Source organism: Myotis myotis, unplaced genomic scaffold (assembly GCF_014108235.1).
Source record: "Myotis myotis isolate mMyoMyo1 unplaced genomic scaffold, mMyoMyo1.p scaffold_m19_p_6, whole genome shotgun sequence".
Taxonomy (NCBI): Eukaryota; Metazoa; Chordata; class Mammalia; order Chiroptera; family Vespertilionidae; genus Myotis; species Myotis myotis.
Genome location: NW_023416368.1, coordinates 76,797,360 through 76,823,914, shown reverse-complemented (window position 1 = coordinate 76,823,914; position 26,555 = coordinate 76,797,360). Strand labels below are relative to the sequence as shown.

The following is a 26,555-nucleotide window of genomic DNA, read 5'->3' as shown; positions in this document are numbered from 1 at the left end:
CAATTAAAATTTTAATCAATAAAATTATTTTCTATTATTTCTGGTTGTCAAATATTTTTCTGACATTTGAATTAACAGAATTTCTGAGAAAATAATTCTCAGATTATCACTTATTACCTCTTAATATCTATTTATTATGATCAGAGTATAAAGGTTGCTGATAATAGGACTTTAGGTTTAGAGGAGGCTGAAGTCAATATACAGGGTAGTCATTATATTTCTGGGGAAGCTTTGAGAGAAACAATAGTCTTATTATATCATAATTGCTTGACAAGTGTCATCTCTGAATTATAGTATTCCAATAAAAGAGATTTATTATCTCTGTCAAGAAATAAAAAGATTATCCTTCATTATCCTGAGATGATGACTGCCGGGGTTCTTGTTCCAGCATTAAGAAGGGTTCAGGAAATCTGGAGAAGGCTGTGTGTAGATGAAATAGTCCAGAGATGAAATATAATTTTGAAAGGCATTTGGAGGTCAGAGGAGCCTAGTTTAAAGGAAATCAAGGTCTCCTCGTCTCAGGACCCCATGCTTTTTATTAACACAAATTGTCCTGAGGTGAGGCAGAGATATACACTTTAAAGGGTCAGGGTTTCAATACAGAGTCCATTGTCAGATGGGTGAATTAGCCTACGGCTGTTCAGGTGTTTGGCCAGTAGGAGGCAATGACATGTAGATTAAGATGCCCTGAGCTGTCTGGCAGCAAACAATCAATTTAATGTATCCTATTCAGGTTTGGGGAAATGCCATCAGCCATTCCCAGATTCAGCCCTGCTGTCATGCTGGAATTGACTTTCAGCAGATGACCTTCTTTCTTTATAGATGCTTAAATGCCTCTCAGATCTGAAATGGTGATGACTTCTGTAGGTGGTTTTTTTTAAAGATTTCCTTAGCCCTGACCATGTGGTTCAGTTGGTTGGGCGTCGTCTGGGGCACCAGGAGGTTGCCATTGGATTCCTTGTCAGGGCACATGCCTGGGTGGGCCTGCAGGAGGCAGCTGATTGATGTTTTGCTATCACATCAATGTTTCTTTCTCTCTCTCTCCCTTTCTCTCTTTCTCAAAAGCAATAAAATAATCTCTTTTTTAAAAAATGTTCTTAAATGAAAAATATTAAAAGTAGGCAACTTCACAACAGTCTCCCAATATTTTTTATATATATATGTTTTATTGATTTTTTACAGAGAGGAAGGGAGAGAGATAGAGAGTTAGAAACATCGATGAGAGAGAAACATCGATCAGCTGCCTCCTGCACATCTCCTACTGGGGATATGCCCACAACCCAGGCACATGCCCTTGACCGGAATCGAACCTGGGACCTTTCAGTCTGCAGGCCGACGCTCTATCCACTGAGCCAAACCGGTTTCGGCCCAATATTTTTTGTAAATTAACCGGTCAGTGAAACTCAAAAGTATGGAATCCACTAGTTTACTTAACCTAAAATGTATTTGCCTGTATATATATCTACACTATTAAAGACAAACATGCAAATTGACCGTACCTTCACTATGCCTTAAGCCATGCCAGCCAGCCAATCAGAGCGACTATATGCAAATTAACCCAACCAAGATGGTGGCCGGCAACCACGGAGCTGGAGTGAGCAGGAGGCTTGCTTGCTCCAGTGATGGAGGAAGCCAGCCTGCCACGGCCTGCTCTAAGCTCCACTCAAAGCAACAAAGTTTTAATTATAGAAGGTAAATAAACCCCAGATACCTGCTTTTAGCCGGCTGTGGCCACAGAGTTGGAGCCTTGGGTTGACCCTGGCGTTGGAGGAAGCCAAGCCCTGACCGGCTCTGAGCTCCACACCAGGCTAAAAAGTTTCAATTATAGAAGGTAAATAAATCCCAGGAAAAAAAAGAAAGAAAAAAGGAGCGGCTGGGAGCTTCTGTCGCTGGGGAGGCTGGGCCAGCCTGAAAATGGCCCTCAGCCCCTCACCCAGGCTGGCCAGGCACCCCAGTGGCACCCCAGTGGGGACCCCCACCCTGAAGGGCAAACCAGCCAGTCCCCACACATGCACCAGGCCTCTATCCTATATAATTAAAGGGTAATATGCAAACTGACCCTAATAGCAAAAAGACTGGGAATGACTGGTCACTATGACACACACTGACCACCAGGGGGCAGACATTCAATGCAGGTGCTGCCCCTTGGTGGTCAGTGTGCTCTCACAGGGGGGAGCTCTGCTCAGCCACAAGCCAGGCTGATGGCTGCCAGTACAGCAGTGGTGGTGGGAGCCTCTCCTGCCTCCTCAGCAGCGCTAAGGATGTCAGACTGCAGCTTAGGCCTGCTCCCCGCTGGCAACTGGACATCCCTCGAGGGCTCCCGGGCTACCAGAGGGATGTCTGACTGCCAGCTTAGGCCCAATCCCCTGGGGAGCAGGCCTAAGCCAGCAGGTTGTCATTCCCCGAGGGGTCCCAGACTGCAAGAGGGCACAGGCCGGGCTGGGCGACCCCCCGCCCCGAGTGCACATATTTTTGTGCACTGGGCCTCATATATATATATATATATATATACATATACACACACACACATACACTCACACACAAGGTGGTGGTGAATGAGAAAAATATGCTTTTCTTTTTAAAATCATGCCTTAAAATATCTCACTGTTGAAATAGGTGCAGTCAATATGCTTTCCATTAATCATTAAATATTATCACTTTCTACTTGATCTAATTCTTAATTTATTCCAGTGCTTGATTAGCCAACATTAGTGTTTCTCAAAGTAAATTTTATGGAGCTCTGCTTCTCTGCGTAATAGTTTTCTATGCTGTACAACAAATTACCACAATCTGAGCAGCTTTAAACATAAACATTTAGATTTCCACTTTTGAAATGACAGCATCCGGAGCTCAGCAATCTCCAGCAAAGCAAGCATACCTCATGAAAATTATTTTTAAAATCCCTGGAAATTGTCCTTAGGCCATATAGCAAATAAAGAAATATTTATGCAAGGAAACCTAGTAAAACGTGGTAAGAACAGGGAGAGTCTGTAGCATTTGAACCATGAGTCATCCCCTCCCTCCCCACTTCCTGCTCAAAATGACAGAAGCTCCATCCCAGGCAGGTGAAGCCAGGAACACTGGCCTTCTCCTCCTCCCAGCTCTCACTTAAGGGGCAGGGTGTCTTCCTGGGAGGGGCTGGCAACCAGAAGTTTTCATCAGCCCCAGCCACGTGTTGGCAAGGATGTGGAGAAATCTGAGCCCTCATACATTGCTGGTAGAAATATAAAATGGTACAGCTGCCTGGGGAAACAGTTTGGCAGTTCCTCAAAAGTTTAATCACAGATTTAGCGTCTGACCCAGCTAGTCCACTCATGTACATATACCCAAGAGAAGTGAAAACATATGTCCGTATGAAAACTTGTGCATAAATAGTCACAGCAGCATTATTCATAATAGCCAGGAGGTAGAAACTACCCAAACATCCACCAAGTGATGAATGGATAACCAAGTGTGGTATATCCATAGAGTGGAATATTATTCACCAATCTTTAAAAAGTGAAGTGCACGCCCAGCTGGCATGGCTCAGTGGTTAAGCATTGACCTATGAACCAGAAGGTCATGGTTTGATTCCTGGCCAGGGCACATGCCCAGCTTACAGGCTCAATCCCCAGTATATATATATATTATATATATATATATATATATATTTTAAAAAGTGAAGTGCTGTCCTCATACATGCTACAGCATGGATAAACCTTGAAAACTTTAGGCTAAGTGAAAGAAGTCAGTCACAAGAGACCACATGTTGTATTATTCAATGTATTATATAATACTAGAGGCCTGGTGCACTGATTCCATGCACCAGTGGAGTCCCTTGGAGTCCCTTGGTGTAGCCGGGGATTGGGCCAAAACTGGCAGTCTAACACTGCCTGTTGCTCCTGCCTGCCACTCCTGCTCATCCTGGACCTGCTGCACCTGCCGCTGCCGCTGCTGCTGCTCCACTTTGGTCTCTGCGCGCCCATCATAGGGCGATAGCAGCACACCCATGACCAAGAAGTGGCCGCCGGCTTGCACCCAGTCAGTCCCGATGCTGGTCCCGATCCTGGTACTGGTCTGGATGGGGGAGGGGCACACAGGGTGAGTGTCTGCGGGAGAGGCTTGCAGCAGCTGTGCTCACCCGCCATGAGCCCAGTGTCTGGCTTGGTCAGCTGAGTGTCGCTCCCACTGTGGGAGCGCACTGACCACCAGGGGGTAGCTCCTGCGTTGAGTGTCTGCCCCCTGGTAGTCAGTGCACGTCATAGCGACTGATTGACCAGTTGAACAGTCGATGGGTCTAATGGTCGCTTAGGCTTTTATATATATACACTAGAGGCTCAGTGCACAAAATTCATCCACTGGGGGGTGGGGGTTCCCTCAGCCCAGCCTGCTCCTCTCACAGTCCGGGAGCCCTCAGTGGATGTCCTACTGACGGCCACAGTCTGGCAGCCGAGGCTCAGAGCAGGCGTCCCGTGTGTGTGGGGGTGTGTGTGTGTGTGTGTGTGTGTGTGTATGTGTGTGTGTGTATCTGCTAGGGGCCTGCCCCCAGCCACACCATGGAGGCTTGGAGCAGGAGCCCCTCTGTGCTGATCTCTCAGGCTCCTGGCCTCCACTGCATGTTGTACTCTCCCTTGAGTTATGGCCAGGATGGGGGTGCTGCTTGCAAGCCGGGCTTTCCCGCTCCCAGGTCTCCATGGCAACCGGGGAGCAGGCCCAGCTTGGAGCTGCCGCAGGCCAGGCTTGCTCTCCTGCTCCCGGATCCCCATGGTGACCAGGGAGAAGGCGCAGCTGGGGGCTGCCCGCAGGCTGGGCTTGCTTTCCTGTTCCCAGATCAGGCGCAGCTGGGGGCTGCCTACAGGCCGCACTTTTCTACTTACCGATGGCCGGATCACCACAGCGACCCAGGGCCCAGTGGCACTTTCCTGCTCTCCAATAGTCATAGGGTCCCGGCTGGGGGCGGGGCTTAGCAGTGTGGGGCTTAGGCAGCATGGGGGTCCCGGCTGGGGGCTCAGGTGGCACACAGGGGTCCAGGCTGGGGGCGGGGCTTATGCCCCCCTGCCCAGGGCTGCACATGGGGCCCGGATGGCAGCTCGTGCTGTCCCGCCCTGCCTGTAGTGTAGGATAGAGGCCTGGTGCATGGGTGGGAGCTGGCTGGTTTGCCCTGAAAGGTGTCCAGATCAGGGTGGGGGTCCTGCTTGGGTGCCTGGCCAGCCTGGATGATGGGCTGATGGCTGTTTGCAGCTGGTCACATCCCCTTCAGGGTGGGGGTCCCCACTGGGGTGGCTGGCCAGTCTGGGTGAGGGCCTGAGAGCCGTTTTCAGGCTGGAGGGCAACTTAAGCTCCCAGCCTCTCCTTTTTTTCTTTTTCTTTTTTTTAATTCTGGGATTTATTTACCTTCTATAGCTGTCACTGGAGCTGAGAGCTAGCTCCAGCTCTGAGGGCTGAAAGCAGGTTCTGGGTCTGTTTGGCTTCTATAATTGAAACTCTGTTGCCATCACTGCAGCTATAAACTCTAAGGCCGAAGCTGGCTGAAAGCAGGTCTCTGGAGCTTGTTTATTTTTTTATTTTTGTTTATTTTTTTAATTAAATCTTTATTGTTCAGATTATTACATTTGTTCCTCTTTTTCCCCCCCATAACTCTCCTCCTCCCAGTTCCCACCCCACCCTCCGCCCTCACTCCCCACCCACTGTCCTCATCCATATGTGCACGATTTTTGTCCAGTCTCTTCCCGCATCTCCCACACCCCTTTCCCCCCCCAAGAATAGTCAGTCCATTCCCTTCTATGTCCCTGATTCTATTATAATCACCAGTTCATTCTGTTCATCAGATTATTTATTCACTTGATTCTTAGATTCACTTGTTGATAGATGCGTATTTGTTGTTCATAATTTGTATCTTTACCTTTCTCTTCTTCTTCCTCTTCTTAAAGGATACCTTTCAGCATTTCATATAATACTGGCTTGGTGGTGATGAACTCCTTTAGCTTTTCCTTATCTGTGAAGCTCTTTATCTGACCTTCAATTCTGAATGATAGCTTTGCTGGATAAAGTAATCTTGGTTGTAGGTTCTTGGCATTCATCACTTTGAATATTTCTTGCCACTCCCTTCTGGCCTGCAAAGTTTCTGTTGAGAAATCCGCTGACAGTCGTATGGGTATTCCCTTGTAGGTAACTGAGTTTCTTTCTCTTGCTGCTTTTAAGATTCTCTCTTTATCTTTTGCTCTTGGCATTTTAATTATGATGTGTCTTGGTGTGGTCCTCTTTGGATTCCTTTTGTTTGGGGTTCTCTGCGCTTCCTGGACTTGTAAGTCTATTTCTTTCACCAGGTATGGGAAGTTTTCTGTCATTATTTCTTCAAATAGGTTTTCAATATCTTGCTCTCTCTCATCTTCTGGCACCCCTATAATTCTGATGTTGGTATGCTTGAAGCTGTCCCAGAGGCTCCTTACACTATCTTCGTATTTTCGGATTCTTTTTTCATTTTGCTTTTCCAGTTGGGTGTTTTTTGCTTCTTCGCATTTCAAATCTTTGACTTGATTCTTGCACTACTCTGGTCTGCTGTTGGGAGTCTGTATAATATTCTTTATTTCAGTCCGTGTATGCTTAATTTCTAGTTGGTTCTTTATCACAACATCGAGGGTCTCATTAGATTTCTTGAGGATCTCACTATATTTATCGGCGGTGTCACCAGTCTTTTCGAAGGCCTTACTAAGTTTATCGGTGGCTTCTAGACAGTTCTTGAGAGACCTTAAAAGTGTGGTTTTGAACTCTATATCCTCCATTTCTGTCATTTTTGTCCTGTTTCTTTGTCTCCGCATTTTTTATGCTTTCTTGGTTCACCCCCTTGTGGTCTTTGTGTGCAGTCTTGTTGTAGTTAAGCCTTGATTGTTGTAGGTAACACTGGGGGGGATTTGACCTCCAGGCCAACTGGCTGTTGGAGCTTGTTTAGCTTCTATAATTGAACATAGTTGCTTAGAGTGCAGCTCAGAGGCTGGCAGTGGCAGGCTGGGAACGTTGGCTTCCTCCGTCACTGGAGCAAGCAAGCCTCCTTTTTGATTCAGCTGCCTGACTGCCGGCCGCCATCTTGGTTGGCAGTTAATTTGCATATCCCGCTGATTAGCCAATGGGAAGGGTGTGGGGGTTATGGTCAATTTGCATGTTTCTCTTTTATTAGATAGGATACTAGGGGCCCGGTGCATGAAATTTGTGCACGGGGGGGGGGGGAGTCCCCTCAGCCCGACGTGCACCCTCTGTCATGTTCCGGAACCCTGGCTGCTCCGAGCTTAGGTGCAGGCCTACAGGCTCAGGGTGGCCTGGCTCCTGAGGACGTCTGTCCCGGGGACACAGGCCTTTTGGCGCTGGCGCACATGCAAGCAACCACAGAGCAAGAACCTCCACTAGTGCCCACACACACACTCCAGTGGGGTGGGAGCTTCCCCCCACGTCTCCATGACGACATGGGGGAAACTCCAGGCCCCACCCCTGGCTTCCATGTGTGCCGCCCTGACCCTGGCTCCCCAGTGTCTGTGCGCATGCACCAGCTGGGCAGGAGCTTCCCTGGTGTCCGCGCACACCACCTTGACCCCAGCTCCCCGGTGCCAGTGCGTGTGCAAGTGGCCGCGGGGCCAGAACTTCCCCCGTGTCACCATGGCGACACGGGGGAAGTACCTGCCCACTCTGGCTGCCCGGTGCCTGTGTATGCAAATTAACTCGGCATCTTTGTCAGGTTAATTTGCATACTCACTCTGATTGGCTGGTGAGTGTAGCGGAGGGATGGTTAATTTATATGTTTCTCTTTTATTATTATTACATATATCATAGGTGTCCAGAATGGGCAAATTTATGGAGACAGAAAATAGATCAGGCCTCAGCTATTTTCTGAGTTAGTACAGCTAAGCTGGCTGTGCACTGCAGAACTCTAGAATCTCCCCACAGATTATGATGGGGATGGCACCCCCTAGAATTTTGCAACAGAGACGGACTCTCTCTGCTTTCTGTAAAGGAAGAGTTAAATAGTTCAGAGTAGTGATATGACCACTGAAGGCAGTTTAGAGTAGCATTCCTATTTCAAGGTATGATGCTGTTCTTTTCTATTTTCTAAAAAACATGTTTTTGTTAATTTCAGAGAGGAAGGGAGAGGGAGAGAGAGATAGAAACGTCAATGATGAGAGAGAATCATTGACTGGCTGCCTTCTGCACGTCCTCTACTGGGGGTCAAGCCTGCAACCTGGGCACGTGCCCTTGACCAGAATAAAACCCAGGACCCTTCAGTCTGCAGGCTGACTCTCTATCCACTGAATCAAACCACCTAGGGCAAATGCTATTCTTCTCTAGCATGAAGTGGGGAGTGGTAGTTAATGAAACTGAGTCATTTCTGATAGAATGAGGTCAATTCTGAAATACTCCCTTTGTAGGTGTTATAGTATTCATGAGTCTGACTTCTACAGTAACGATTCCTTATACACATTGGTAGTTTGATGCAATGAACAGAAGTATGTTTTGGGATGAATGTTTGTGCCCTCACCCCCAACTCAAATGTTGAAGCCCTCCCTCCCAATGTGATGGTATTTGGAAGTGGGGCCTTTGGGAGGTGTTTAAGTTTAGGTCAGGTCGTGAGAGTGGGACCCTCATGATGAGATTAGTGCTCTTACAAGAAGAGGAAGAGGGAATGATCTCTCTCTCTTTTTCTCTCTCACTTTCTCTCAGCACACACCTAGGAAAGTCAATGTGAGCACACAGCAAGAAGGTGGCTGTCTCCAAGCCAGGAAATGGGCCCTCACCAGACACCAAATCTGCTGGCTCTTTAATCTTGAACTTCCCAGGCTCCAGACTGTGAGAAATAAAGGTTTGTTGTTAAAGCTTTTCAGTGTATAGTATTCTGTTATAGCAGCCTGAGCAGACTAAGGTAGGGTATTAGATAAGAGGCCACAAATCTTTTATTCTAATTTTGTCATCTACCAACCATCTCAGTCCCTTCACGCTACTATAACAAAATACCACAGACTGCATAGCTTACAGACAACAAACAATTATTTCTCACAGTTCTGGAGGCTGGAAGTCCAAGATCAGGGTGCCAGTATGGTCAGTGAGGGCCCTCTTGCAGGCTGTAGACTTCTCACTGTATCCTCAGGTGGTGGAAGGGGCTCTGGAACTCTGAGGGATCTCTTTCATAAGGACACTGATCCCATTCTCGAGGGCTCCACCCTCATAACCTAATCAGTTTCTGAAGGTCCCACCTCCTAACATTATCGCAGTGGGCATTAGGATGCAACATGTGAATTGGGGAGAGTGGGTAGCAAAAATATTTAGACCATAGCAATACAAACTACAAAAAGGCCTGTTTGGTTTACCCACTAAAGGAAAACTGTTTCTTCACTCACAACACTTCTGACACCAAACACGTGGGGTTTTCACACCAAGCATTTCTCCAGTTCTCTGGTTTTCCCAACAATTTAATTCAATCTCGACACTCACTACCTGGAGAAAGTACGGACCTTACAGGTTAAGGGCTCAGTCCCACAAGACTGCCACCATTTCAGGTGCAAGTTACAAGTCTGGGCCTCCTGTATTTCTGACTGACCAGCTAAAAGTTAGGGGTGCCCATGACTCCCTCCTCCGATTTGGTAATTTGCTAGAATGGCTCACAGAACTCAAGGAAACAAGACCTCCACATGCTCAGCCCCCTCCCAGCACCTCCACATGCTCAGCCCCCCTCCCAGCACCTCTACATGCTCAGCCCCCCTACCATCACCTCCACATGCTCAGCCCCCCTCCCAGCACCTCCACATGCTCAGCCCCCTCCCAGCACCTCTACATGCTCGGCCCCCCTACCAGCACCTCTACATGCTCAGCCCCCTCCCACACCTCCACATGCTCAGCCCCCTCCCACACCTCCACATGCTCAGCCCCCTCCCACACCTCCACATGCTCAGCCCCCTCCCAGCACCTCTACATGCTCAGCCCCCTCCCACACCTCTACATGATCAGCCCCCTCCCAGCACCTCCACATGCTCAGCCCCCTCCCAGCACCTCTACATGCTCAGCCCCCTCCCAGCACCTCCACATGCTCAGCCCCCTCCCACACTTCCACATGCTCAGCCCCCCTCCCACACCTCCACATGCTCAGCCCCCTCCCAGCACCTCCACATGCTCAGCCCCCTCCCACACCTCCACATGCTCAGCCCCCTCCCACACCTCCACATGCTCAGCCCCCTCCCAGCACCTCTACATGCTCAGCCCCCTCCCACACCTCTACATGCTCAGCCCCCTCCCAGCACCTCTACATGCTCAGCCCCCTCCCAGCACCTCCACATGCTCAGCTCCCTCCCAGCACCTCTACATGCTCAGCCCCCTCCCAGCACCTCCACATGCTCAGCCCCCTCCCAGCACCGCTACATGCTCAGCCCCCTCCCAGCACCTCAACATGCTCAGCCCCCTCCCACACTTCACATGCTCAGCCCCCCTCCCACACCTCCACATGCTCAGCCCCCTCCCAGCACCTCCACATGCTCAGCCCCCTCCCACACCTCACATGCTCAGCCCCCTCCCACACCTCCACATGCTCAGCCCCCTCCCAGCACCTCCACATGCTCAGCCCCCTCCCACACCTCTACATGCTCAGCCCCCTCCCAGCACCTCTACATGCTCAGCCCCTCCCAGCACCTCCACATGCTCAGCCCCCTCCCAGCACCTCTACATGCTCAGCCACCTCCCAGCACCTCCACATGCTCAGCCCCCTCCCAGCACCTCTACATGCTCAGCCCCCCTCCCACACCTCCACATGCTCAGCCCCCTCCCAGCACCTCTACATGCTCAGCCCCCTCCCAGCACCTCTACATGCTCAGCGCCCTCCCAGCACCTCCACATGCTCAGCCCCCTCCCACACCTCCACATGCTCAGCCCCCTCCCAGCACCTCCACATGCTCAGCCCCCTCCCAGCACCTCTACATGCTCAGCCCCCCTCCCAGCACCTCCACATGCTCAGCCCCCTCCCAGCACCTCTACATGCTCAGCCCCCTCCCACACCTCCACATGCTCAGCCCCCTCCCACACCTCCACATGCTCAGCCCCCTCCCACACCTCCACATGCTCAGCCCCCTCCCAGCACCTCCACATGCTCAGCCCCCTCCCAGCACCTCTACATGCTCAGCCCCCCTCCCAGCACCTCCACATGCTCAGCCCCCTCCCAGCACCTCCACATGCTCAGCCCCCTCCCACACCTCCACATGCTCAGCCCCCCTCCCAGCACCTCCACATGCTCAGCCCCCCTCCCAGCACCTCCACATGCTCAGCCCCCCTCCCAGCACCTCCACATGCTCAGCCCCCCTCCCAGCACCTCCACATGCTCAGCTCCCTCCCAGCCCCCTCCCAGCACCTCCACATGCTCAGCCCCCTCCCAGCACCTCTACATGCTCAGCCCCCTCCCAACACCTCTACATGCTCAGCCCCCTCCCACACCTCCACATGCTCAGCCCCCTCCCACACCTCCACATGCTCAGCCCCCCTCCCAGCACCTCTACATGCTCAGCCCCCCTCCCAGCACCTCCACATGCTCAGCCCCCCTCCCAGCACCTCCACATGCTCAGCCCCCCTCCCAGCACCTCTACATGCTCAGCCCCCTCCCAGCACCTCCACATGCTCAGCCCCCCCTCCCAGCACCTCCACATGCTCAGCCCCCTCCCAGCACCTCTACATGCTCGGCCCCCCTACCAGCACCTCTACATGCTCAGCCCCCTCCCACACCTCCACATGCTCAGCCCCCTCCCACACCTCCACATGCTCAGCCCCCTCCCACACCTCCACATGCTCAGCCCCCTCCCAGCACCTCTACATGCTCAGCCCCCTCCCACACCTCTACATGCTCAGCCCCCTCCCAGCACCTCCACATGCTCAGCCCCCTCCCAGCACCTCCACATGCTCAGCCCCCTCCCACACCTCCACATGCTCAGCCCCCTCCCACACCTCCACATGCTCAGCCCCCTCCCAGCACCTCTACATGCTCAGCCCCCTCCCACACCTCTACATGCTCAGCCCCCTCCCAGCACCTCTACATGCTCAGCCCCCTCCCAGCACCTCCACATGCTCAGCCCCCTCCCAGCACCTCTACATGCTCAGCCACCTCCCAGCACCTCCACATGCTCAGCCCCCTCCCAGCACCTCTACATGCTCAGCCCCCCTCCCACACCTCCACATGCTCAGCCCCCTCCCAGCACCTCTACATGCTCAGCCCCCTCCCAGCACCTCTACATGCTCAGCCCCCTCCCAGCACCTCCACATGCTCAGCCCCCTCCCACACCTCCACATGCTCAGCCCCCTCCCAGCACCTCCACATGCTCAGCCCCCTCCCAGCACCTCTACATGCTCAGCCCCCCTCCCAGCACCTCCACATGCTCAGCCCCCTCCCAGCACCTCCACATGCTCAGCCCCCTCCCACACCTCCACATGCTCAGCCCCCTCCCACACCTCCACATGCTCAGCCCCCTCCCACACCTCCACATGCTCAGCCCCCTCCCAGCACCTCTACATGCTCAGCCCCCCTCCCAGCACCTCCACATGCTCAGCCCCCTCCCAGCACCTCCACATGCTCAGCCCCCTCCCACACCTCCACATGCTCAGCCCCCCTCCCAGCACCTCCACATGCTCAGCCCCCCTCCCAGCACCTCTACATGCTCAGCCCCCCTCCCAGCACCTCCACATGCTCAGCCCCCCTCCCAGCACCTCCACATGCTCAGCTCCCTCCCAGCCCCCCTCCCAGCACCTCCACATGCTCAGCCCCCTCCCAGCACCTCTACATGCTCAGCCCCCTCCCAACACCTCTACATGCTCAGCCCCCTCCCAACACCTCTACATGCTCAGCCCCCTCCCACACCTCCACATGCTCAGCCCCCTCCCAGCACCTCCACATGCTCAGCCCCCCTCCCAGCACCTCCACATGCTCAGCTCCCTCCCAGCCCCCCTCCCAGCACCTCCACATGCTCAGCCCCCTCCCAGCACCTCTACATGCTCAGCCCCCTCCCAACACCTCTACATGCTCAGCCCCCTCCCAGCACCTCTACATGCTCAGCCCCCTCCCAGCACCTCCACATGCTCAGCCCCCTCCCAGCACCTCCACATGCTCAGCCCCCTCCCAGCACCTCCACATGCTCAGCCCCCTCCCAGCACCTCTACATGCTCAGCCCCCTCCCAGCACCTCCACATGCTCAGCCCCCTCCCAGCACCTCTACATGCTCAGCCCCCTCCCAGCACCTCCACATGCTCAGCCCCCCTCCCAGCACCTCTACATGCTCCCCACCCCAGAAGCTCTCCCAATTCTCTGTCTAGGACTTTTTTGGAGGTTTCATTGTGTAGCCATGATTAATTAAATTACTAGCCACTGGTGGTTAACTCAATCTCCACCTCCTCTTCCTTCCCCAGAGATCAGAGCGAGGCTGAAAGTTCCAACCCTCAAATGGTTGGTTCCTCTGGTTACCAGCTCCAGTTCTCCAAGAGACGCCCATTAGCGTAAGCTCAGGTATGATTGAATGGGACTTATGAGAACCAAACGATGCCCCCTCTCACCCTTATCACTCAGAAAATTACAAGGGTTTTAGGAACTCTCTCCCAGGAACCAGGGACCAAGACTAAATATACGTATTTCCCATTATCACAGTAATGCAGAAGCCATTGATAAGTTTGAGACGATTTCAGGGTCCCTAAAGGGGTAGATGGCAGGTTGTAACACGCAGAGGAGGGAGTGGGAAGTGAGGAAATGGAGTCAGTAGGTCGTCTCTTGAGATTTGGCTGTAAAGAGGAGACAGATAGAAGAGTAACTGGAAGTAGGATCCAGGAAATTATGTTCTTAAGCCTTGTCAGAATTTTAGAATTTCTAAATTATGACTTGACTTTTTTTTCCTTCACTTGCTCACCATTCAAGAGATCCTGCTGTGTGCCCAGCACAGTGGCACTTGCTGAAGTAGCAACGCAGGATATGATGGGGTCCCACCGGACAAGCACCTACCTGTGTACCCAGTCCCCAAGCAGAGCAGACACTTCTGCGTGTGACATTAAGGTACAAGAGCCGGTCCACTCGCTGCATTTTTCTTCTGCAGGCATTGCGAATCTTCTCCTAGGCTAGTATTAGCACACGTTTTTGTTTGTTTGTTTGTTTTTTTAGGTAACACAGGTTAGAGTCTCATCTTTTATATGAAAAATGTACAATTCAATTTTGAAAAATAAAAATATTTATCATGTAAAAAAGAAAAGGTCTTAAATTTTGGAACTGGAAGGGAACTGAGAAATCATTTAATGCAGCCCCTTCATCTAACAAATGTAGGAATTTGAGTCCCAGAGAGGCTGCACAGCTTGCCCAAGGACACACATTTAGTAAGCGGCTGACTGGGGATCAAGCCCTTATCTTCTGTTTCCAGTTCAGGGAAATTTCCACTACCCTATGCCAGATCATATATATGTGTCAATTTCTGCGTTTCTAAATTCATATAGCTTAACCGTTGCTTTAAATGGTAATGTTAATGAATTCCATGAGTCAGAGCTTAGTTCCATATTATGTCAATTAATTGTAGTTTAGGGGTGGAATTCATTCCAAAGCCCTGGATTATACAGTACAATGTCAGCTGCTTTTTCAAGGTAACTCATTCCAAATCTTGGGCCAATTATACCCACTATAGCTGAGGTTAGCTGGACTTGCCTCTAAATGTCCTTGAATGAAACTCAGTAGTCCTGCTGGTTTCCCTCACTGCCTGGCTACAGGGAGCAATTGTGGCCTGGGGGAGGGTATGTTTCCACAAAACCTGAGGCAGTGGGTGCTCCGGGAAATGTAAGGGTCAGGCCTGAGGCAACCCGGCTGTAACCTGGTGGATGATGTGTTAGAGCCATTGCTTTGGAAGTTGGTCATTTTTAAAAAATATATTTTTATTGATTTCAGACAGGAAGGGAGAGAGAGAGGGGTGTGTGTGGGAGAACATCAATGATGAGAGAGAATCATCAATCGGCTGCCTCCTGCCTGCCCCTTACTGGAGATCGAGCCCGCAACCAAGGAACATGCCCTTGACTGGAATCGAACCCAGGACCCTTTAGTCCATGGGCCAATGCTCTATCCACTGAGCCAAACCAGCTAGGGCCAGGGAGTTGGCCTTTTTTGTGGTTGTTGTTATTGCAGCCAGAGGTGGCAGTAGGAAGAACCTACGGTGATTTCTCACCTTGGCTCCTCTTCAGCAATCTGGACTGGGCTCCTACCCTCTGGGAAATACCAATTTCATTTGGAAACCCGGAGCATCTTCGACCTCATTTAGAACTGGTTACCTCCTCAGCCAGCAGCATGTTAAGGAGAGACAGGGGAAAAAATTATCCATTGTACAAAACGGCCATTTCCACGGCCAGGGCGTTTGGTGATGTGATTAATCTTTGGTGGCCTCTGCCATCCAACCTGATCTCTTGAGTTCATCCCAGGAGACTAAGCTGGGCCCGTGCTGTTCCATCTGAGCAGTGGGGCCTTGGGCAAGTGACATCATCATTACATATTAGAGGCGGATGCCCTGACCTGTGTGGCTCAGCTGGTTGGGCATTATCCTCTGCACCAAAGGGTCGCCAGTTCAATGCCCTGTCAGGGCACATGCCCGGGTTGCAGGCTCTGTCCCCAGTCAGGGGCATGCGATTGATGTTTCTCTCCCTTCCTCTCCCTTCCTCTCTCTATTAAAATCAATTAAAAATCTTAAAAAAAAATAAATATTAGAGGTGGAAAGCCTTTCTGAGATCACATAGTTTGCTATAACAGACAAGAAAGCCAGGTTTAGAGAAATGAAAGACCTTATATTATTTACATTTGGGGTGGTTCCTGCTTTCTCTCTGTGCTCTCAGCTGTCTCACCTATGACTTCTAATATCCTTCCCACCTCTGACATTTTCTACTCTGAAAGTCCCTTATAGCCTTGCCACTCAGCAAGTGGTTGTGACCAAGCAGACTTGCAGCATCACCTGAAACACACCTGCAGAATCTTGGGTCCTGCCCAGGCCTACTGAGTGTGAATCTGCATTTGAATAAAATCTCCAGCTGATTCGTATGCATGTGTAACAGGCTTCAGAAATCTAGTTGATTTTGGCCCTAGACATTTAGTTCTTCCCGTTCCCATTCATTCTCTCATTAGCCTGCAGATGTCACCAGAGAGCCAACAGAGGTCTTACTTACTGAAGAGGAGGACAATACTACTTAGAGCTTTTTTCCTCCATGTACTTGATGTCTACTGTTCTCTCCTGACTTTCAAGTTCCCTCAAGCTCCTTGGCCTGTTACCCAGTAAAGTTACAGAAAAATGGGCTATGAAGTGTATTTTGAAGCTGTTCACACTACAGATTCCTCAGCGACTGCCCTTCCAGAGAATGGGACCCTAGGGACCCTCCAGTCTCATTTCAATTTTTATCTAAATTTTATCTATGTTTTAAAAAATACATTGGCATAAAGTTGTTTATAATACAGTATTCTCTTATTCTCTCATTTTCTTTTTAATCTCTGCTACCTCTCTACTTTGTCCTCATTTGCATTCCTGAAACTTTTGTCTTCTCTTTTTCTTCTTGATCAACTTTCCTTCAGACCTATCAATATTATTTGCCTTTTTAAATTTCCAATGTTTGGCTTTGTTCATCCGCAATTATGTTCATTGTATGGATACGCCACAGTTTGTCTATCCATTCACCTGTTGGCCCATGGAGGTGGCATTTAGGTTGTTCCAAAGTTTGTGTATTACAAATAAAGCTGCTGTGAGCATTTTATACAAGTCTATATGTAAACATGTGCTTGTATTTCTCTTAGGTAAATACTTAGGATTGAAATGTCTGTGTGGGATGGTAGGTATATATTTAAATTTTTAAGAAACTGCCAGATTGTTTTCCAAAATGATGTTATAACTTTATATCCCCACACAAGTCATTGTTATTTTTGAACAGTTTATTCTTTCTTTTTTATTAAATTTACTGGGGGTGACATTGATTAATAAGAATATATAGGTTTCAGGTGTAGATTTCTCTGATACATGATTTGTATATTGCATTGTGTGCCCCCCACCCAAAGTCAAATCATCTTCATCACCATATATTTGGCTCCCTTTACCTTTTACAAAACCCCCATTCCAGTCATCATTTTTCAAAGAGATTTAAATGCCAAGGAAAACATTGGTTATATTTACCTACAACTGACCATCATGGCTGCAAGCAGAAGTAGTACTCTAATTTTCATTTTGTATCTTTTTTTAATTTAATATTATTTTGAGCTTTTTCCATGTTGAGATATATATATATATATATATATATATATATATAAAATATATATTCCATGTATGTGTATATATATGTAAAATATATATTACATACACACATATATATTTCATTGTTTCCTTTACATGATATTCTAAAGTATGCACCCACCACATTTTACTTATCTGATTCCTTGACATACATTTCTCTGACATGCATTCCTCAGAGTGGGATTGCTTGGTCACAGGCTTAATCATATTTAATTTTACTAAATACTGTCAGAATATTAATCAGAACAGCCATATCAGTACTCAGGCCAGCAGTGCACAAAAGTTCCTGTCTTCCATAGCCTCATTCACACTTGACATGCTCCACATTTTTAGTTTTGCAGGTCTGATGTAGCTGTTTGAGCTCACCCTCAAGATTCACTTCAGGGGCCTGACTCTTAGGAAACGTTCTTGCACCCCTCCATCTGAGTGAGATGGGCCTCTTCTGTGCTTTTGTAACACTGATAATTAACTTAGTTATTGCCAGTTTTGTTGTCCATCTTTCTTTTAAACTGAGAGCACCTTGAGGGCAGGGACTGTGTCCAGAGATGCTAATATTGCCTACTTCCCATCGCTCCTAAGATGAATATTCCACCCACAACTCCTTACACAAAAGCAGACGTCTCGGCCACGTGGCTATGGTCTCTTGTTGGCTCCTCTAGTTGGGCTACAGCTGATTAGCCCAGGTAGTGCGTGGCTTGCACAAAATCCTGCAGGTGAGCCTGTTTGAGTGGGTCTCTTCTTTGCAATCATTTGCGGCTTGAACAGACTGTCTTTTGCAACTTGTGTCTCCAGCACCCGGCAGTGTTCCTGGCAAGAAAGGGGATTAATAAACATTTAAATGTGCTACTTCCTGTCATTGCACAAAGTAAGAAAAATAAAAGCAGGTCGTCATTTGGAAAAATGTTTCCAAGGCAGGGTGGGGTTTTCGGTACCTCCATCCCCTTCATTCCTCCCCATTCTCCCTCTTGAAGGGGAAGGGATCATTTAGCCCAGGGGTGGGCAAACTTTTTGACTAGAGGGCCACAATGGGTTCTTAAACTGGACCGGGAGGGCCGGAACAAAAGCATGGATGGAGTGGTTGTGTGAACTAATATAAATTCAAAGTAAACATCATTACATAAAAGGGTACGGTTTTTTTTGTTTTGTTTTTTTTTTAATATATTTTATTGATTTTTTACAGAGAGGAAAGGAGAGAGATAGAGAATTAGAAACATCGATGAGAGAGGAACATCGATCAGCTGCCTCCTGCACATCTCCCACTGGGGATGTGCCCACAACCCAGGTACATGCCCTTGACCGGAATCGAACCTGGGACCCCCCAGTCCTCAGGCCGACGCTCCATCCACTGAGCCAAACCGGTTTTGGCTTTTTTTTAGTTTTATTCATTTCAAAGGGGCCGGATCTGGCCCACAGGCTGTAGTTTGCCCACGGCTGATTTAGCCTCACACCATTGCGCTGAGAGGCATTCAGGAGAAATAACAGGGTTGCTGGTGTTGCATGTGCGTTCCTTGCAGAAGGACTGATCATCCAGGATAGCACCTTGGTCCAGGAGCTGGGACCCTGGTGGTTGGGCAAAGGGGTAAGGAAGGAAGAAAAGACACAGACCTAAAAAGAGGGGGCGTCTGGATGCTCATCTAAGTTGGACTCTGTAGATCAAAAGATAGTCTGACAAGAAGAGGGAAGACAGGTTTTGCAGCAGTACAGTCATGGGTCGCTTAATGACGGCTATGCATTCTGAGAAAAGCGTCATTAGGCAATTCCGTGTTGTCCAAACAATACAGAGTGACTTACACACGCCCAGATGGGATAGCCTACTGCACACCTAGGCTACATGCCTGGCCGATTGCTCGTAAGCTACCAGCTTGTAGAGCATGTTACTGTCCTGAACGCTGTAGGCAATTGCAACACAAGGGTAAGTATTTGTGTATCGAAACATACCTAAACATAGAAAAATGTTTAGGAAAAATATGGTAGAAAAGATACAAAAATGGTACACCTGCATAGGGCACTTACCATGACTGGAGTTTGCAGGACTGGCTCTGGGTGAGTCAGTGAGTGGCAAGGGAATGTGAAGGCCTAGGATACTACTCTACACCACTGTAGGCTTTATAAATGCTGCACACTCAGGCTACACGTAACTAATAAAAAATATCTTTCTTTCTTTAATAATAAATTAACCTTAGCAAACTGTAACGTTTTTACTTATAAACTTTTTGATTTTTTAACTTTTCAACTCTTTTAGAATAACACTAGTTTAAAACACGAACACCTTGTACAGCTGGACAATAATATTTTCTTTATTTCCTTATTCTATAAGCTTTTCTCTTGTAAAATATTTTACTTAAAATTTTTTTTGATGTTGTTAAAAACTAAGGTACAAACAAACACGTTAGCCGAGGCCTCGACAGGGTCAGGATCGTCAATATCACTGTCTTCCACCGCCTCGTCCTGTCCCACTGGAAGGTCTTCAGGGGCAGGAACACGCATGGAGCTGTCATCTCCTGTGATAACGATGCCTCTTCCTGGGACACCTCCTGAAGGAGCTGCCGGGGCTCTTCTTGAGGAGGTGTCACTCTTCTCAGAAATAGGTCCATGGTGGTTTCCTTGGTTTGTTTCTTTTTTTCATCACTGATTTGCTGGTAAGAAGATAATGCGCCATGAACATTTCTCTATTAATGAAAACCTTTCTGTGTGGGGGTCCATGTTTTTGAACTTTTTAAGAAGCTTGTAAAAGCTTCTGCTAAACCCTTCACCTTGAATTTTCCTGGGGGTTCTTTTTAATCCTTCTCTTGAGGTTTCCTTTTCTCTTGCTATGGGTTCCAGTTCCAGTTCCAAAAACTCCTCATTAGTCAAGTCCTCAGGAACCACCTCCAGGGCTTCCTCAAGGCCATCCTCCTCCACACCCAGCTTAACGTTGGTTGCCATCTCTACCACAGCCTTGTTGATTTTTTTCCAACCTCCTCATTATTGGAAAATCCTTTGAAGTCATGGATAAACCTCTTGAGTGTCTTCGTCCGGATGCCATTCATACTTTCCTTGGTGATATCACCCCAAGCCGAAGAAAGGCTCTTGATGGAATCGTAGAAGTTGTAGTCCTTCCAGAATTGCATCCGTGTCTTCCTCATTTGCACCAACGGCTGAGCAAAGATCTTCCTCAGACAGTAGGCCTTAAAAGCTGCGATCACTCCCTGATCCATTGGTTAAATCAGAGAGGTGGTGTTTGAAAGGAGAACACCACTTTGACCTTGGGATAAAGAATACAAATAAAAGGAGGATGTTCGGGAGCATTATCAACAATAAGCAAACTCTCGAAAGGTATGTTATTCTCCAAACAGTGCTTCCCCATGTTGTTGGCCAAGCAATTCAGGAAGAGGAGCTGGGTCACCAAGGCTTCCCATTGCTCCTATAGAACACGGGCAGTCTGTGCTGGTGACCATGCTTGAAGGCCTTGGGGTTCTCCCCCCCAGATCACAAAGGGTCTCCATTTGTGGCCACAACATTGCCCCCAAGCAAGACTGTTGTCCTGTCCTTAAAAGCCTGGAAGCCTGGCTCGGCCTCCTCCTGAGTGAAAGTCCTTTCCTGAATCTGTTTCCAGAATAAGGAGACTCTATCCATCTTGAATATTTGCTCTGGCGTGTAATTTTCCTCCACAACCAGCTTATCTGGAGTTTCCAAAAATTCTTCAGCTGCCTTCCCATCAGCACTTGTATTTTTACATTAAGTAATAAATAACGACTCCTGGATCATTTAAACCACCCAGAGCTAGCAGTGAGTTCAACATTGTGGTCTGGCCCAGCCTTTTCTTTCAACATCGCAAACAGTGTGATTGCTTTGGTTGTGATCGTCATGGTGCTGAGAGGGACACACTTCTGTGTCTGGTCTTCAATCCAGGTCATTAGAAGTTTCTCCACATCGGATATACACCCTTCTCAAATTTTCGTTAGTCTGGCTTTTCAATGAAGCTGATCCTTTGTTCTTGTTCTTCGAGATCTCAGCGATGGTGGAATGGGACATGTCTGACCGGTGAGCAATAACCATCACTGATTTTCCACCTTCATAAGCCCTTAATCATTTAAACTTGTTTCCAGGTCAATCACTCAAGGTAGCCTCTTCCAGGAAATGCTGGCAGTGAATTTTATATGGATAGGGGCCATGATGGACAAAGCAACATGAGATTATATCAAGTACAAGAGAAAATGATGCAATCAAGAGATGAGGTAAACATGAGCTGTCTGAGGCTGTTGCTGGTGTAATGGGCATGCTGTTTACAGCAAGCTTTCTTTATAAGTAGAAAAAGTGCACTTTGAAATAACAATCATAGCATAGTGGAACTAATGCATAAACCAGAAATAAAATCATTTATTAACATTATCAAGTATTATGTACTATAGATAATTATATGTGCTATACTTTTATATGACTGGCAGCACAGTAGGTTTATTTATATCAGTATCACCACAACACATGAGTAATGTGTTGCACTATGACGTTATGACATCAGTAGGTGACAGGAATTTTCGAGCCCCGTTATAATCTTATGGGGCTACCGTCGAATAAGCAGCAATGGTTGACCTAAACCTGGTTATGTGGCACATGACTGTATTTGGAATGGGGGTGTGTTCATGATAGGCTATGAGTAAGAGTGGGCAGACCCATAGGTTGATAAATATGTTTTGATTTGCTAGAAAGCATTGATGAGCAGGATAGTGCTCCCTATTCCTAACACGGGAACATAAATGTCAGTGAGGGCATGGGTCTAATTTTCTTACCCTAAGGAGTTCCTATCTGCTTTCATTGTAACAAAGACACTGTAGAAGCATCAGCAGTATGAGGCACAAAGTAGTATCTTAATAAACTTTCCGTCTCTCATTGCACCTTATGGAGAGTCAGAAACATCACAGGGAAGTAACCACTTCCTAAACCTCTCAGGTCTGACCCCTTATCTCCACACCTGTGGCCATGGCTTAGCCCAACTCTACCCCTTGGTAGCTACATGACCCCAGGCAAGTTCGTTAACTCCTCTGAGCTTCAGTTTTTACATCTGTAACATGGAGCTAATAATAATTTACTCCTCATAGAATGCTGTGAGGATTTGTAAGGCAGAATAAGGGAAGCACCTAGCAAATACAAGATGTTCAATAAGTATAGTTCCCTTTCCTTTCTCCTTCCTTCCTTCCTTCCTTCCTTCCTTCCTTCCTTCCTTCCTTCCTTCCTTCCTTCCTTTTTTCTTTTGACCCTCATTCTTTTTAAAAAAATATTTTTTTATTTATTTCAGAGAGGAAGGGAGAGGGAGAGATAGAAATAGCAATGATGAAAGAGAATCATTGATTGGCTGCCTCCTGCATGCCCCTACTGGGGATGGAGCCCACAGCCTGGGCATGTGCCCTGATCAGGAATTGAACTGTTACCTACTGGTGCATGGGTCAATGCTCAACCATTGAGCCACACCGGCCGGGCCCACATTCTTGATATTCCATAGCAGAGTCAATTACTGACTGCTAAAGAAGACCTAATGGTAATGATGTTTGTTTAGGGTCAGTGTCCATAACACCAACCACAGTAAAGTTAGTCCTTATTCCATTGTAATTTATTCCACTCCTCTGGTTTGCACTAATTAATACCACATTGTCATGATCTTGTCTTTCCCACTAGACTGAGAGCTTCCTGGAGGCAAAGAATGCTGCTTGCTTAACTTTTAATACCCACTTTCCCACGTTCTAGAGCTGTACCACATGTGTTCAGTTTGAGTGAATTTATTCTCTTTATTGTGAGAAGGAATGGTTCATGCCAGCCTAGCTTGTGGGGGCAGCATGGCACAGCTTTAGGTTTAGGTCTGATCTTGTCTCAACTTGGCCACTTACTGGTTGTGCCACTTTGGGTTACTTACTGTCCTTCCTGAGGGTCACTTTCCTTATCTATAAAATGGAAAAATTAACCTACAGAATTGTCTTAAGGCTTATGACTCTGTTGTAAGCACTTACTACATTTTCATTTCTTATCTTTGACTCTAAAGGAGGGGAGAGCCAATTTTACTTCTTGATGTTTTTTAAAACCTTGACTTTTTTGCTTATTTGTTTAGATGTTTAAAAATATAACTTGGTCTAGAAGAAATGGTTACCTTTGGTGGCTATGTTTGTACAAGAGAGTCCCTAGCAATGACTTGACAAGCTTTTTAATTTTTTTTAAATACTTAAAAAAAATTGATTTCAGAGCAGAAGGGAGAGGGTGAGAGAGAGAGAAACATCAATGATAAGAGAGGATTATTGCTGGGCTGCCTCGTGCATGCCCCCTACTGGGGATCAAGCCCAAAAACCAGGCATGTGCCCTGACTGGGAATCAAACTGTGTGTGACCTTCCTTCCTGGTTCACAGGTCGACGCTTGACCACTGAGCCACACTGGCTCTGCAACTTGACAAGCTGTAACAGTCAAGGTTCAGCCAGAAGGCAAAACCATAATACTTATTTGAGAGAATATTTAATATAAAAAAATCTGTTAGCTAGCTAACTGAAAGAGCAAAGGGATAATTACGAGATCATGGTAGTAGTAACTATAAGAAGCAACTACAGCCCAGCCGGTGTGGCTCAGTGGTTGCGTGTCGCATCAACACATGCACCAAGCGGTCACTAGTTCCATTCCTAGTCAGAGCACATGTCCAGGTTGTAGGCTCGATCCCCAGCCGGGGAGTGCAGGGGCAGCCAATTGATGTTGTTTTTCTCTTATCAATGTTTCTATCTCTCCCTCTCCCTTCTTGTCTCTCTCTGAAAATTTATAAAAAACAGAGAGAGAGAGAGAGAGAGAGAGAGAGAGAGAGAGAGAGAGAGAGAGAGAGAAGCACATTTCCCTATAGTTGAAAGAACCAAGAAAACTAAGGGAGAAATGTAGAGGAGGGGCCCTGCAGAGCTTGGGGCTGGGAGGTGCTGGCTGGTGGTGCCGGTATCTCTCTCTGAGCGGACATGATGAGGCTGGTCCCATAGTGTTGGGAAAACTGCAGACTAGATCCAGCTGATGCTCCAGGAAGGCACCTCAGATGCTCCAGGAAGGCGTCTTGCTGGGGTGATGCTTACAGAAACCTCAAGCAAACAGGGAAAGCTCGCAGAGGGACAAGCGTTGTCCCTGCAGCAGCCTAGAGGAGCAGATAGTTAAGATCAAGCCCTTCCACGCACTCAGCCTCACGGTCTCCCTCTAGCGCTGCCTACGTGTAGAGCCCATCAGGGAGCCCGAAGCAGAAGTGCCATTTGCAGAGTTTCACAAGCTGTGTATAGGGACGTGCTTGGGGCGGAGAGACAGTCACATAATAATCGACACAAATGTTCAACTTGCAAAGTAGCAAAAGGTATAGATGCCACACTGTTCTGATGCCCCAGGGCCATACATACAGGATCTGAAAAGAAGCAAGGACTCTTCTAATCCAGCTCTCGTGAAAGGATAGAGCTTGAATGAGCGTTATGACACACGCAGAGAAGTAAGTACTCAGCTTGGTGTTTCATCAAGTCTTGCTCGTTATGATAATCATTTTAGCAAAACAGCAGATGTCATTGTTGAACTGTTTTAATAAAAACCAGATGACATTTATTAGAATGGGTAGAGAAGTAATGGCTCTGGGTTTTATATTGGCAGCGTCATTCCAGCCAAGGCCCACCCTCAGGCAGTATCCTTGGCCACCTCATGGGAGATGACCCTAATGAAAGCACAGTGTCCAAGGAGATTGATCCACTAGGACCTAGGGGTCCTCAAACTTTTTAAACAGGGGGCCAGTTCACTGTCCCTCAGACCGTTGGAGGGCCGGACTATAGTTTAAAAAAAAAAAACTAGTAGGCTGCTAAGCAACAGGCAGCGGCGGCAAAAACACCGGCGGGCCGGATAAATGTTTTTGGCGGGCCGCAGTTTGAGGACCCCTGCTAGGTATATGCAACACCCACACCGTGACCTACTCAAACATCCTGTTTCTTAGTGCAATCTTGCCATCAGAAGATACTACTGCCCCCAATTGTAGATAAGAAGTTGACAGGAGAAAAGGGTGCACACTGTTCATAAGACCCCTGATTCTAATCGCCTTCCTCTGATTTTGTGTCTATAACAGAACCTGAAGTTTCTGGTCCCCAACTCAAAACTCTGAATCCTTATAGAAAGGTCCAAAAAAAAAAAATTGGTCTTGTCGCTTTCTAACAAACCCAACTCCCATCTTGATTTTCCTAGTAAATTACCTCTTTTCTTGCCACTCAACCCCTTATCCCAGTCTGAACCCACTCCCTCTGGCACAGCCCTCCCTGTGTGAATGCAGAGATGCCACACCTGCCTTTTGCCTTCTCCTGCCTGACACTAACCCACCCAAGAAGGATCTCAAAATACGGTCCTTTATGTTTCTTAACTTTCTGGTTTTCTTTGTTTAAGTATCACTATGTCTCAGAAACACATGGAAGGAATAAAATATTTGTCTGGTTATAACTAGATAACTTAGGTAATAAATACGTTCAGCATAAATAGTAAATGGCTCTTTCTCTCGATTCAGGAAATGTTGCCCCATGTGCTATGATTACTATGTATTGTGGTGGAGCCTGGCTTCTTTGCATGAAGTTATACAGCTCCGAATGTCCAACACTGTCCTCCTCAATCAAATTTGTGACTCAAGAATAAATAAAATTGCCCAGTGATTTTAGAGAGGGAAGAAATTATACGCAAAATGATTTGCGGTGGAATTTTTTGCTAAGAGAGAAGATCTTAGGACTAATTTCAGAAAGACCCAAAGTGCTGAGGAATATGGGAAAAGAAAAAACAAACTGTCCTAGCCAGTGTTGCTCAGTGGGTAGAGCGCCGGCTTACCCACCGATGGGTCCCGGGTTCGATTATGGTCAAGAGCATACACCTCGGTTGCCAGCTCCTCCCCAGTCAGGGTCCTGCTTGGGGCTTGTGTAGGAGGCAACCCATCGATGTGTTTCTCTCACATTGATATTTCTCTGTCTTTCCTTCTCTCTTCCACTCTCTCTAAAAACCAATGGGAAAATATCCTCGGGTGAGGATTAAAAAGAAAAGAAAACAAAAAACTCAAAGTATTTTGGATCGTGGCTGGACTCCTTTTATGATTTAACGGATGAACAGATCCTAGGAGTTCCGTAAGCTGACCGCTGCCTGACTCCTTTAAATGCTGTAAAGAAGTGGAGGTCTTCCGGGACTGGCCAGGAAGGAGCGTCTCCAGACTATGTAGCCAGTCATTTGTGGATCAGAGACGTCTGTGATTGTTCTGTGTGGGTTGGCCCTAGTGTAAGAGCTCCCTATGGGTTCATTCTGTA

General features: G+C 47.9%; 1 protein-coding gene across 2 annotated transcripts in view; it reads right to left on the bottom strand.

Annotated features, from left to right (window-relative positions):
- Positions 1 to 17,354: 17,354 nt before the first annotated feature.
- SCARA5 (scavenger receptor class A member 5) overlaps positions 17,355 to 26,555 on the bottom strand; it is a 120,356-nt gene continuing 111,155 nt past the window's right edge. Inside the window, exon 9 of one of the 2 annotated variants that reach the window (XM_036314128.1) lies at positions 17,355 to 18,074. In XM_036314128.1, the coding sequence (XP_036170021.1) occupies positions 17,932 to 18,074 (143 nt within the window). In that variant the 3' untranslated portion in view covers positions 17,355 to 17,931. The remainder of the gene's footprint in view (positions 18,075 to 26,555) is intronic. The other variant, XM_036314126.1, reaches the window with a different exon arrangement.